The 14,169-nt window shown below is 46.3% G+C and overlaps 1 protein-coding gene across 2 annotated transcripts in view; it reads left to right on the top strand.

Moving 5' to 3' along the window:
- map4k1 (mitogen-activated protein kinase kinase kinase kinase 1) overlaps positions 1-11,878 on the top strand; it is a 35,332-nt gene extending 23,454 nt beyond the window's left edge. For both annotated transcript variants that reach the window (XM_030745405.1, XM_030745406.1), the window contains exons 11-32: positions 145-226; positions 475-591; positions 673-751; positions 1,317-1,369; positions 1,528-1,571; positions 1,652-1,693; positions 2,271-2,291; positions 2,388-2,433; positions 2,624-2,774; positions 2,882-2,982; positions 3,145-3,186; positions 5,172-5,250; positions 5,332-5,408; positions 6,092-6,152; positions 6,580-6,682; positions 6,772-6,830; positions 7,350-7,453; positions 8,000-8,177; positions 8,269-8,337; positions 10,556-10,648; positions 10,732-10,858; positions 11,236-11,878. In XM_030745405.1, the coding sequence (XP_030601265.1) occupies positions 145-226; positions 475-591; positions 673-751; positions 1,317-1,369; positions 1,528-1,571; positions 1,652-1,693; positions 2,271-2,291; positions 2,388-2,433; positions 2,624-2,774; positions 2,882-2,982; positions 3,145-3,186; positions 5,172-5,250; positions 5,332-5,408; positions 6,092-6,152; positions 6,580-6,682; positions 6,772-6,830; positions 7,350-7,453; positions 8,000-8,177; positions 8,269-8,337; positions 10,556-10,648; positions 10,732-10,858; positions 11,236-11,332 (1,825 nt within the window). In that variant the 3' untranslated portion in view covers positions 11,333-11,878. The remainder of the gene's footprint in view (positions 1-144; positions 227-474; positions 592-672; positions 752-1,316; positions 1,370-1,527; positions 1,572-1,651; positions 1,694-2,270; positions 2,292-2,387; positions 2,434-2,623; positions 2,775-2,881; positions 2,983-3,144; positions 3,187-5,171; positions 5,251-5,331; positions 5,409-6,091; positions 6,153-6,579; positions 6,683-6,771; positions 6,831-7,349; positions 7,454-7,999; positions 8,178-8,268; positions 8,338-10,555; positions 10,649-10,731; positions 10,859-11,235) is intronic.
- The last annotated feature ends 2,291 nt before the right edge of the window (positions 11,879-14,169 follow it).

Raw genomic sequence — 14,169 nt, 5'->3', positions numbered from 1 at the left:
AACCTTAAACTAATCTGCAGGTCAAAAGTCCAGCAGAGTTATATCTGATGTCTGTATTTATTATAAATACTACTTTTAAAGAATTGCAGGTAGGTCATACAGTACGTGGATTTTCTTAAGCTCCAACATGTGTCCCGTCTGCAGGTCGTCCAATTTTTATAACTTTGTGAAGGCCATGCTGGTGAGGAACCCCAAGAAGAGACCGAGCGCCTCCAAGATGCTCACAGTCAGTACACGCACGCTTCTCTTTGGGTTATTCAGTCTTATTTCTGGTTACAAAGTGTCTACTGCTGCTTAAAGACTCCTAAAATCTGCTCCAGAAGGCACCAAGTCACATTAAATCCATTTTTAATGTGCTGTAAATCCTGTAGTCTTACACCCTCCACCCGTAAATGAGCCCATCCTCATCCTCTTAATGTTTCTGTCCACTAACTGCTAACTGCTACACCTCCCGTGGCTCCCCCCCCCCCGCAGCACACGTTTTTGACCCAGCAGTGCCTGAAGCAGGAGCTGACCCTGGACCTGCTGGAGAAGTACCGACACCCTGAGAAGCTGAAGAGCTGCCTGGTGACAGATGATGAAGAGATGGAGGTCAGACTCTTATTTATGATGAAGGTCTTGGATGTGATATTTCACCTGTGATTGTGTTGACCGCATGTTTTATGATCTAAGGTGGCAGTTCCTGGATCTCTAAGGAGGATCCAGTCCATCAACAAACACAACAAGGCAGGAAGGACCAACTCCGACACAAGTAAGCACCTCTCACTCAAACTGTCCCACTTAATACCCAACTCTTCCCTTCCAGGAATCATTCCGGCTCTACCTCAACAGTTTGGCTCTCTTTATTTATATATATATATATATATATATATATATATATATATATAATATTCCCTCCACACTGTGCACGGACTGGATCTGGATTAAAAATATGAGGATGATGTCTCTGATTCAGATTTCATTTTGATATGATCCAATAAGTCCAACTTAACCCATTTCAGAAGAGAGAGATTCCCGGATCCAGACCTGGATCATCTCTAAAAGTTAACCTGTTCTGTGTTGGCCCAGGCGTCACCTGTGATTAAGTATCCATGCAGATCCTTTTTCCCAGTAATCCAGCTGGCAGACAAACTGACCCGTCTCCGGGCGACTCGTGAATGTTTGTACCTGTGTGTCTGACGTTTCCCCGATCAGCTGTTTTCCTGCCGTTACCTCATTGGCTGTGCTCAGACTGCATCCGTGCTTTCACTCATCCTGCTTCAGCCCTCTTTCTTTCCATGTTGTGGGAGAAAAATCAATGTTCTTGTTTTGCTCAGCAAATCAGATCTACACTCGGAGGCCCAGGAAGACAGACTCACCAGATGTGACGGTATGTTTCTCTCACAGCTGTCTGTACATGTGAACACAGTCACAGACAAACACTCAGTGGTTCATCCTGTAAAGCATATTTGTGTTTGTTCTTCATGAGCGACGGCGTGCCGGACATTCCCGCTCACGCGTGTTGGTGCTTTGGTTTGTTTTTCACAGTTAAGGCCGTCAGAGGGATCGAGTGACAGCAGCAAGAGTCCAGGGTATGTGGGTCACACCTCAGTCAATGGAGTCACATTAATCTGAATCTGTGGTTCAAATCTCTGTCCTCTCCGTCTCTCAGGGACCAGGACTCGGACTCGGACGACTACGATGATGTGGACATGTAAGAAACTTCCCTGTTTCCTCACATGATGAAGAAAATATGCAGCGTTTTCTGTCAGGGAGCTGGAAGCTGCCGTTTGTTTCCACTGCAGAGTTTTCATTGGTCCTCTGAGGGCAGGGACAGCTGGACTTTATGTCAAAAGGCCTGATTGTGTGTGACGGCTGGGATGAGCAAACACACACAAACGAGTGTTTGAAGTTCTTCTTCCTTAATGGAAAAATTAGAAACTAATATTTGAATTCTCTGGTTCATGGCTGCTCTCACGCTCCTTCTTCCTTCACCGCCTCGGTCTCTCTCCTGACTTCATTAGTTTAATGAGCCAAAACGAGCCCCGTCCATCAGTCCGTTTCGGGCGGTCCCTCGTGATCTCTTTTCCAGTTCTTCTGCTCTTCTTCATCCAGTGTTTGGTAAGCTGCTGGATTTTTAACCAGTCAGCATCAAGCGTCAGTCAGAGCAGGTACTTGTAGCTCTCCCAGCAGTGGAAAGAACCCAGCTGAAAGCTCCTGTGGTGGAAAACCTTTCTTCATGTTCTGCCTGTGAGTGCAGTGGCTCATTGACTCTGTGTGTCTGTCCTCAGCCCTACGATGCAGGCCCCCGGGTAAGCTGAATAAGCATGTGTCTCAGTGTGCGTTCACGTGAAGTGTGTTCCCACCATTATCACGGCCGACTGACCCGACACGCTCTCTGCTGACAGGTTCATAATGCCGGCGGATGAAACGCCCCCTCCTCTTCCTCCGAAGGTGATTATTAAACAACTGCAGGGCCATGCTGTGTGTTAGTTTTATTAGAACATGGGTTCATGCTGCTAATGTGAGGATGAGCACGTATGAATGAATACCTTCATTAGTCCCACAATGGGGAAATTACAGTTAAATGCTCACAAACTCAGTTTATAGATTTTTATCTTATCATGTGGAAATTTTCCTTTAGCCCAAAGCACGAACCAGCTCTGAGGAAAGCATGGCGGCAGAAGACGATCGAATAAGAAAACTGTGCCCCCCCGCCCCCATCCCCCTCATGAGGACCTCCAGCGGGACACACGTCCGGCCTACCCCCCAACCACGAACTACACGACACTCAGGTGAGCTGCTCACCTTTCTGCTGGAGAACACTGATCACCTTTTCCATATTCTTTACTAAATTCACACATCAATTGTGTGTGTGTGTGTCTGTGTGTGCGTGATCCAGACCCCGCGTCCTTACCTCTCCAGTTTAATAACCCCCCTCCGGACCTCCTTCCTCCTGAACTGCCCCCTAAAGGCATACGCAGACGGCAGCCGACATCAAAGGTACGAGTTTTGAAGAGGAGATTTTTCTGCACTGTTTGCAGCACTGTAGCTGAGAGGAAATGTCCACACACACACACAAATGAAGCCCAGATCAATTTCTCTATTAATTAATAATTATTAAATGATGATTAATCATCATGATATTTTTGTTTCTGTTTGCAGGATCATGCAGAGTGTGCCAGCCCCGTCCTGAAGAAACCTCCTGTGAGTTCGTCCTCGCACATCTCTGCTGCAGAACACCTCTGATGTTTCTGACTTTTATTGATGAGCATCAAAAATGAAAGGAAATAAAATCAAACACACACACACACACAGGCTGTTTGAACCTTCTGTTTTGGTACACGCAGCCAATCAGAGCTCAGAATAAAGACACAGGAGCTCCTCCACTGAAGAGGACCCGACCTTCCTGCAGCTTGTCGTTGCACCGTGTGCACACAGTGTTCTCAGGGCTGCGTGTTTGATCCTGTTGATTAAAGCCTGAATAAAATTGCAATACAGCGGCACCTCGAGATACGAGTTTAATTCGTTCCAGAGCCGAGCTCGTAAGTAGAGCAGCTCGTATCTCCAACAAATTTTCCCCATTTAAAATAAAGGAAATAGATTTAATCCGTTCCAGCCCTTTGACAAGTCCCCAAAATATCTCAAATTATGAAAAAATACATATTCTTAATTAAGAAAAAGACAATTATACAACATGAAACATAAAAAAATAAATAAAGAAAAGAAAAACATATAAAAAACGGTACTGTAATCTTCCCTTGGCGACAGAGGGGGGGAGGAAGTGATACTGGCACGGTACGAAGCGTAGATACCAGATACCACCAGTGTTGCCAAGTCCGCTTATTATAAACGACTTTGGGCTTGTTTTTATCTAAAGTCTGCAAATCTCGTGAGTCGCGGGTTGCAGTTTTTTTTTTTTTTTTGGGCTTGTTTTTGAACGTCAAGTTGGTTCTCTGGGCTTACCTTTCTTTCCGAGTGAAACTCCTTGATTATCCTTCGGTGCCTCGTAATAAAGCAAAAGACGAGTGGTAGGTAGTTTGTCCCTTCCAAGCCCCCGTTTCCTGTTTATCGCTCCCGCACAAGTTGACCGGGCGCACACCCAAACAAACAAAATTGTGTCCGCATACACCTCAGAGAGCAGCTGCGGCCCTGATGGGAGACGTATCAAAGGCGCTGTGAAATATGTTGTCACCATGCTGATTTAATGCAACGTGCTAATACAGAGAAGCACACACGCCAAAAAACCAAAACTGTGCACCCTTCTCTTCTGAGGCTAAGAAACATGGGTTTCACTGCTCCAAAACACAATGACACAAAACAAAGAAGTGAGCTATACTACTGTAGAGCTGTACTGTTTAAAAGCAGCCTCAGTTTAACACAGTGTTGTGGGTTGCCAGTTGGGCTTTTTTGGGCTTGTTCACATAGAGCTGGTTGCATGTTTCAACACTGGATACTACTTGACTCTGCGTGGTAAAACGTGACAAGAACGAGATGAAGGATGCGAGAGGATTGTGGGACCGAGCGCCGACGTGCCAGCGTCCCGAAGCTCGGCTCGTATCTAGAGCAGAAATTTTGCTCGAGCCGCGGCTCGTATCACAAAAAACTCGTATGTGGAGCAGCTCGAGGTACCACTGTATTTGAACGTCTTTTAATCAGCATCTTAAAAAGCAGTGCAGGACGCCTGAACCTGAGCAGCTGCATTAAAGCCACCTGCCACACAAAGCTGCTGGAGTCCAAGAATAAAAATGTGGAACTGCAGATGAGCAGAATAGAAACCAGAAAAAAATAATAGATGAAACAAATAGAAAGCACTGTGCAAAATAAAGACAGTTGAAAGGCTCAGACGTGTGCAAATAAAAATCCATCTGTTCTTCACATCATTAGATCCATATAAACCTGGATTTACTTCCGTTTACTTCTATGTAAAGCAAAAGCATGAAAAGCTTGTGTAAAATGGAGACTTGGGAGATATTTGTGTTACACACCACAGCTGCTGATGCTTTCCTTCTCTAAATGTCACTCTGTGAGCCTGTGCTCTTAAAACCTCTCTGACCTTTACCATTAAAGCTGCACCCGTTCAGTGGGCGTGTTGTAGGTGTTTGTTTTGTAAGGTTCATTCAGTGGTTTGAAATGATGTCTGCTGCAGAGAGGACAGAGCTGAGTGCCTTCCTCTTTCTCTCTCTCTGCAGGTCTACTTTAAAAAGATCTTCCACGGCTGCCCTCTTAAAGTAAACTGCTCCACCACCTGGGAGAACCCCTCCTCCAAAGGTCGTATCACAGAAAATTCCCCCTTTTGCCGCCTAATTGAACGTCTGTCTGACCAGCCTGCGTTTGCTCTCCCTCCCTCAGACCAGCATCTGATCCTGGGGGCAGAGGAAGGGATCTACACCCTGAACCTCAACAGCGCCGAGGCTACGATGGAGCTGGTAGGAGCTTTATCTAATAAAGTTTTAGCCTCAGAGAGACGTTGTGGTTTAGCTTGCTTGAGTAGTCATGCAAAGCTGTGAGGGCAGACCTCAGAGTAATTGGGGGTGGAAATCATGATGAGGCTCAGGATAGAACCAGGCCTGCGCTGCACAGCAGGATTTGGGGTTAGCAGGGGAACAGCAGTGTGATGGTGGTGGTGACCTGTGCTGCAGACCCGACCTAACGTTCAGTATAAGAGACCAACCGGTGTGACATCACTGCCTGTGGACCAATCACCTCTCTGGGGGACGGTGTGTGGTGCATAGATCGTTAAAAGCCCCACATCCAATAACAACTTTATTCTTTGTGTTTCCACCCTCAGGCTGCAGAGTCTGAGTTTCAGTTTTCCTGCTGTGAGTGTGTCAGCTGAGCCGTCTCAGGGTTTACATACAGAGTCTGCAACTAAAGAACGGATAACCCTGTGTGTGTGTGTGTGTGTGTGTGTGTGTGTGTGTGTGTGTGTGTGTGTGTGCTGCTCCCCACTGTCCCTCCTTTTCTCCATGCTTAGAGCTGCATGTTCCAATAAACGCATCAATATATAGCAACAGTGTTTCAGTACGTGTGTATCATACTGCGTCTCATGTGTGCGTTGATTGTTAGACTTCCTCCCTGTTGACAGATGTTTGCCTTCTTTCTCTCCCAGCTGTATCCCGGGAAGTGCTCCTGGGTCTACACCATCAACAACGTCCTCATGTCCGTATCAGGTAACGTCAAAGAAATGAATAAGAGGCTGATCCTCATTTAGCTGTCAGGAAGTAACGTATAAAGATTTGAAATATCAGGTCACATTTGACCTCTGACCTCGCCTTCAAGGTCAGTAGATTGATGTTATTTAAATCTATGTTTCTCACTGCCTTTGTTTGTAGTGGCAGCTCATAGGCATGTAGGGAATGATGTATGGGGATTAGATTTGACCTCTGACCTCACCTTTACATTTCACATCTGCCTTTCTTTCAAGCTGACCCCACACTGAAAGTGTCAGGAGAACGATACCCTGCAGGATAATATAATACGCTCAGTTATTGATGTCCAGCTGTTCACAGATCAGCGCCTGTTACCATCACGTCTGTGTCGAGGCTGTGGCCTCAGGTCGTGCTTGCTGTGGGTCTGATCTCAGATCTGTGCTTCCAGGTAAATCGTCGCAGCTTCACTCCCACATGCTGAAGGAGCTGCACGAACAGGCCCGCAAAGACCAGAGGATGGGTGCCTTGCCGACTCACAGACTGTTGCCTAGGTAACGGCGGACGCCGACGTTCTCCGCGGTTAATCGAAAGAAAGATGCGCTCGTCCCGTTTAAAGTCTGTATTTCTGTTTTGTGTTTAGAAAATGCGCAGTGACGTCTAAAATCCCCGACACCAAAGGCTGCAGGACCTGCTCAGTCGGTGAGAGCGATACTCGGCTGGTGGGAAAGTTTCTGTTTGTCTCCTGTGTCCTCTGAAGGGGAAACACCTCAACGACCCCGCGCTGAAATACAGCTAACGAGAAACTGCACCAGCTCAATACTCACATTAGAGAAATCGTTAGGAGGTTTTGTGGGCTTGTCTGAATTTGCAGGCTGACAGCTGTGCATGTGTGTGTGCTGTAAAGTGAAGCTGAGGTGAAGATTTCAGGCTCAGAACTGAAATCCATTGTTTTTAATTCTGCACATTCACATGAAACCTCTGCAGCTCATTGCTTACATTTGATATTTGTGAATGAGGCGTTGTCTCAATAAAGAAAACTCTAATCTGCACAAAGCAAACAGAAACTTGACCCGTGCATGAGGACAAACACTCCCTGTAATATCTCAGCTTTATTGGGTCGGGCACTGTTTGAAGTGTTATTAGTAAAACTAAAGGATGCAGAATCCTGTGCATTTTTATAACCAGCTAAAATCTGTTCTTTGTGTTTGTGTCTCGCAGCAGGAAACATGCAGCGAGGCTGCGCCTTCCTGTGCTGCGCTCTGGAGTCCAGCGTGGTGCTGCTGCAGTGGTACGAGCCCATGCACAAGTTCATGCTAATTAAGGTGCGTGTCAGACATATGAATTACTGTGATTTCACTCCTCAGAAGGTAAAACACGATTCGGCTCCTTCATGTAAATCAGATCCTTCACCTCTCACACTTCAGCTCTCCTGCAGATGTTACCAGTATTATAGATTTAACTGTGATTACTGATGATTCGGGTTTGTGAAAAGCAGGATTCAGGCTCAGAAATGTCCCGTGTGTGACGCTGAGCACCTGTAAACTTCCTGTGATGGGAAAACTCATTAAAGCCGAGCTGGATGGACACAGCAGAATGATGCCGCGGGCACAGCGTGTGGTTGTGTTTCTTTATTGGGCTGTTAACGTTGATGGCAGCTCAGAAAACGACTGCTGGCACCGACACAAAGCTTTTTATTGTCAGCATCAGATTTATGAGTTATTAAAGGGTCACAGCTTGGAGAACAGGCTCATCCCTCAGTTAATGTTTCTGTGTGGCTGAAAGGTCGCAGGTTAAAATGCCGTAACCGTCTGCTTTGTGAGGAGCAAACAGGTTAAACGCCTCATTTTTTCTCTCTTTCATGCTTGCAGCATTTCGACTTCCCTCTGCCCAGCCCTCTGCGGGTGTTTGAGATGGTGGTGGTGCCTCAGCAGGAGTACCCGCTGGTGTGCATCAGTGTTTCTCGAGGGTCCAACCCCAGCCAGCCGGTCCACGTAGAATACATTAACCTTAACTCCAACACGTCCTGGTTCACCAGCACGGGTCTGGGTAAGCTGACGCTTCATGATTGGAAACACTTCAGTGATTGATCTGAATCCCTGCTGCGGTCGGTGTTGATGGTGTCTGCGTGCTCTTACAGAGAAACCATGTCCAGAAGTAGTCCAAGTAAACCAGCTGGACAGCAACTCACTGCTCATCCTCATGGAAAGTAAGTAACACTGACGCCTCTTCATCAAACATCATCTTCAGAGAGAGGCCTGCTGCTGTGAGGATGCTTTAGACTCAGTGAGCGTTCTGGCTTTTTAGAGCCACAATTTACTTTAACTTCTTTACTTTTACTTCACAGCCTTGCTTTCATACAGGAATGTACAGTAATCCCTCACTTACCCGCGATAAGTGAAAATCCACGACGTAGGGACGCTATATTTATTTTAATACTTATACATTATCTTAGTAGTTATACACTATTTTAAGTTTTTATAAACCCTCCCCACACGCTTATACACCAAATACATACATTACCGTACAACACGTACTACGCATGTAAAGAATGAGTACCGCAAAAACCCGCGAAACAGTGAAAATACCGCAATAAATATTTTACACTAATATTGATTGAAAACCTGCGAGTCTGCGAAAAGCGAACCATGAAGTAGCGAGGGATCACTGTAACCAGAGTGCATTCAGCTGAGTCGTTATCCAGAGTGGTTGGAATCAGTTGATGCTGTTGTAATTTACAGCAAACACTCTCAGTTATGTCTGAATTTGTGCATAACAGATCCTTCATTTAATTAATTTATTCTGAGCAGTAATTTTCTTTGTGATTTTAGCAGCTCAGTGTGAGCAGTGACAGCTCTCTGCATCTCTGGTTGGTCACTGCGACTTCTTGCAATCAGTTGCCAAATGTGAAACGATTGAATGCAATCACTGGGCAACCAGCAATTTCTCCAAGCCCTGAGAAAGTTGCTGTCCTATTTTTACTCTGGTAAGACTGAGCCATGATGTGCTGGAGAGGGTGGAGTTAATCAGCTGCATCCATAAACTGTACAGATGCACCTGCGTGTTGCACGTGCTAATTAGTAGCAGCCTATTAAAACCCTCACCCGGCAGTTTATGAATAATTCTGTTTAAAGGCACCAACTTGGTGGTGCCCTTTGGTGAAGCTCTGGGGAGACCGAACACGGTGACCGTGGAGGATCACGGCGTTCGCGGCGGTCTCCAGAACTCTCGAGTCGCTGTGCTAACATGACCGAGGCGATTTCCTTTGTTCCGCAGTGAAAATGATTCCGATGTTAAACCTGCGTTTTCTCCCAGGTCATCGCCCTGCACGACACACACTTTGAGTATCACTGGTTTAGACGTTCGTGTTAGCACGTCCACTCCCAGCATAAGTGTGGGTGAGACCCTACAGCACTGCATGTGATGCTGTTATGGTACTGTGTTGATTCTGATTATTTATATGACTTTAATGCTCAGATATATTCAGCCAGTCCTTATTTTTGGGACGTGTCTAACTAACCTGTGACTGCTTGGCTGGCTCTATTATAGCATTTGAACTCCACATTAAGATAAGATAAGATAAGATAGTGTTTATTCGTCACATGCACAGTTATACACAGTACAATGCACAGTGAAATGTATTTTGTACCTGCAACCATATATACACACACATAAATAAGAAGAATAAAAATAAAAAAGTAATTCACACTATACTCTATATACTATACACTATACACACTTTTACGTGGAATTATAGATTAAAAATTATAATATTTACATTGTGCAATAATGGTCCAGTTAGGGCTCAGAGTTGAGCAGACGGATGGCTTGTGGGTAAAAACTCTTCTTCAACCTTTCAGTCTTAGCCCTCAGGCAGCGGTAACGCCGGCCTGATGGGAGCAGGGAGAAGAGAGAGTGTCCGGGGTGGCTGGGCTGTTTTAGGATCTTCATGGCCCTCAGCCTGCACTGCTTGGTGTAAATGTCCTGCAGGTTGGGAAGGGTGGTTCTGATGGTCCGTTCAGCTGAACGAACCACCCTTTTTAGGGCCATGAAGTCCTGCTTGGTGCAGTTTCCCATCCAGGTGGTGATGCTCCCACGCATGATGCTCTCGATGGTGCAGGTGTAAAAGTTCCTGAGCACCTTGAGTGGGAGCTTGAAGTCTCTCAGCCGCCTGAGGAGGTAGAGACGCTGTCTGGCCTTCTTCACAGTGATGTTTATGTGATGAGTCCAGGACAGGTCCTGTGAGATGGTCACTCCCAGGTATTTGAAAGTGTCCACTCTTTCCACCTCAGCACCACTGATGACAAGTGGATGGTAGTCCCTCTGCTGCTTCCTGCTGAAGTCCACATTATGGTCTGAGCATTATAACTCTGCCTTCATATCTCCACAGAGATGGTATTCAAACTCTGCACCTCTCTCTTCCACAGAGTCAGTACAGATAGTTGGTCTTGAGGGGGGGTCTAGGAGCAGCAGAACACTGCAGTGTGAGACCGTCTTCTCTCAAGATGTTGAGTCTATAGGTGAGAAGAAGGAGCGAGGCGCCGCTGACGGCGGACGCTGTAGATGGTGAAAGCTCAGCACTGACTCTTGTCTGTCTGTCCAGTGTATTTGGAAGAAACGCTGCTGGCGGTGTGGCGTCACGGCTGGTTGAGGAAAGGAAAAGGCTTCACGGACGTGCTGGAGGAAATCACCGACCACAGGAAGATCTACAGACTGGTGCAGTCCGACAGGTACGGCGTGTCCTCGCTGCCTTCAGGTGGTTTACACCTGCAGGTAACTGACAGGGACAACTCAGGGCAGGCTGGATGTTACACTGACTCGCTGCGCCATCGTGTGGTTCAAATTAGCATAACACAAAGGTACAGCTTGGGCCTGTTTTAGCTCACCTTCCTCATGATGGCTTCAGCATTAACCGTGCATTCTTACTAATGGCCAACAGGGGGCGAGTCCTCTGGCTGTAAAAAGAAGTCTGATTGCATTGAAGTCTATGACACACAGAGGCTGCTGCTAATTACTTTATGACCTCATTAAACACGTTCCTGATGAGTTTCAGTTCTCAGATGCTAGTTTCAGGTCATTTAAAGCCTGTGTGATCTTCACACTGCAGGATGGTCGTTTTGGAAACGCACTCGACCGAGGACCCGTCGGGGCTGTCCAACCTGTACATCCTGGAAATCGCCGAGAACTACGTCATGCTGCCTTGACTCCAGTGGAGCATCTTGGGGAACTCCCACGCCTGCTTCTGCCAGGATTTACAACATTCAAGCCAAGAGAGAGAAGACACACCGGGCTTCAACATTTGGACCCATCATCGTTGAGTTTGATGGTATAGACGCCTCACTGCCCACTATTTCCATTTCTAACCCGAACAGAGGTAATCTGTCAGAAGCAAGTGATGCCACGATGCTGAAAATTCATTCTGACATAAGAGGATTGCTGCATTGTTGCCTTTATCCCTCGAGCTCAGGGACTTTGCTCTTATTTATGCTATGTTCAACTTTGGTTTGTGAGATCCAGAACAAACACGAGTATCCAGACAGCTGAGAAAACCTTGAAGGAAGGACCTCCTCCAACACTAAAGAGGAGGAGGGCGTCCTTTCTTCTGCCACAGTGTTGTTGGTCAGAGCGGCAGCGGCTGCCTGAGAGGACTGACACGCGAGCTGAAAGCGCCGCTGCTGCTCACGCTGTGTGTTTAGTGACTTGAGCCTGTTTGTCACCCTTTTACTGCCGTTACGCTGTAATAAAATGAGTTCACACAACACGAGGAGAGCGTTGTTGATTTTGGAGGGGAAATGGGGCAGATGTGTGAACGGGAGGGGGCAGCACAGGTGACTTTAGCTCCGCTGTGGTGATCTGTCGCCTTCATTCGTGCCTGTGTTTCTAAAGCAGGGCGTGCAGTCGTGGCTTTGACTCAGCACTGTGGGACACGTTCAGCAGGAGGAACCATGTGAAGCGTCTCATATTTTATTTCCTGCATCTGTCTGCACCTTTGCACTGTCAGTTTGTGGTAGAAGTGTCTGGAAATATGATGCAGTCAGGCTTCCAGGCATTTGATATTGCTTTCAAATAATTATCCATCCATCCGTTTCCTTAACCTCTTATCTCTGCGTGCCTCAGGGGGATGGAGCTATCATAGGGTGAGAGGTGAGGAGTGCAGATACAGGTCCAGATGTTCCTGCTGGAGTGGAGTACAGCAGGGTTCCTCACATAAACATGGGGAGGCTGTTTATAAAAATTCCCCTCCATCACCCTCAGAAGTTTATTGTGTTGTAGCCATCTTGTAAGGACACAGTATCCCCAGATGTCCTCTAACTCTTGAAACATGATAGTAAAATCATACTTGAAAGTAGGGAATAAAACACTGACAATAAGATCTATGAGTAAATAAATAAGGTTACAGCAGCTGCTAATTACAAAGTGTTCTAGTGCACATAGGTCGAGATCATTTAGAAGTGATCATGATAGAAAACACATTAATCAGACTGATGCACTCTGCTGGAGACTGCCTGTGGGGGGGTGAAGCTGAAGATGCTTAGCACATATGTGACAGCTGTGCTGCTCCACCATGCTCTGCTCCCTGAAGGACTCCACCCCACCTCTTCTCCTGCAGCTGAGTGAAAACCACACCCCACTTCTACACTGACCTCTCACAGTGCCCACAGGTACCCGTGCATTCATGTACCCCACTCTGTATTTAATCATTAGTTATTATTAATCTCTGTCTCTCTCCCCCCTCAGCAGATGACCCCCCTCCCTGAGCCTGGTTCTGCTGGTTCTGTTTAAAGGGAGTTTTTCCTTCCCACTGTCACCAAGTGCTGCTCATAGGAGGTCGTTTTGACTGCTGAGGCGACTGTTGTGATTTGGTGCTATATAAATAAAACTGAATTTTCTCATGTCACTCATTTTGGCCTCCTTCACACTCCTGCTAGTGAGCTGGAAATCAGTTAAAGGATCTCTATTCCTCAAATGCAGGACGGAGGAGGCTGCAGGAGGAGCTGTAATCAAGGATCCACAGGTGTAACCTTTACCTGCAGTGTATGAAGTGTGGCACACAGCTGGGATATACTGGGAGGAGGACTCTTTAAACTCCTTTTTATCCAGATGTTGATTCACTTATTTAAAATAACCGAACTTTCTGATCTTCAACTGGGACAAAATCAGCTGCTTTAAGTTTTCACATTAACGATAAATTCATTTGACACCTTCGATGCTCTTCAGCAGGATCACTGCTCGTGTTTGAATGGCTGATTGTTACACAGCACTTTCCTACCATTACCAAACACTCAGTGCTTTTAGACTGCAGGTCTGCATTCATCCAGCTGTTAAGCATCATACAAACACTGATGGATACTTCAGGGGCAATTTAGCTTCAGCATTCACACAGAGACCCTTCAGCATGCAGGCTGGGATCGAGCCACTGACCTTCTGATTGGTAGGTGACCCGGTCTACCTCCTGAGCCTCCTGTGCTAACATCCTAGCAATGGTCCTGTCCTCCTTCATGTTTCTGGCTCCTCCTCCAGTGTGCTCACAGAGCCAGAGGAGCAGCTGCTGTACCAACATTCAGAGCTGGTATGAACTCATAATTTACATTCAGATTTTAGGAGTAATAAACATGGTAGAGCAGTTTTCCTCCATAATTCCTCATCGTTCATGTTTTATTGGAGGGGATGGATGCGTGTTCTCCATACTGGGGTGTCCCCTGTGTCCTCTCTGCATGTAGAACATTTCAAAGCCCTGCAAGCATGAATGATTTCAGTTGGTTCCTCACTGCCTCATGAAGAAGCTGAAGCGCTGAGTGCTGGCACAGACTGTTTACTTTGCAGAAATCTGTCTGAGTGGATGCAGTTCAGCAGGAGAACACGATGCTGTTGCAATTTACAGCAAACACTCTCAGTTATATCTGCATCTTAATTTCCTGCCGCTGAATTTGTGCATAACAGATCCTTAATTTTAATTAATTTATTCTGAGCAGTAATTTTCTTTGTGATTTTAGCAGCTCAGTGTGAGCAGTGACAGCTCTCTGCATTTCTGATGAAGCTT

This window comes from Archocentrus centrarchus, chromosome 13, assembly GCF_007364275.1.
Source record: "Archocentrus centrarchus isolate MPI-CPG fArcCen1 chromosome 13, fArcCen1, whole genome shotgun sequence".
Taxonomy (NCBI): domain Eukaryota; kingdom Metazoa; phylum Chordata; class Actinopteri; order Cichliformes; family Cichlidae; genus Archocentrus; species Archocentrus centrarchus.
The sequence above is the reverse complement of the archived record's forward strand: the minus strand, read 5'-3'. Positions and strand labels throughout refer to the sequence as shown.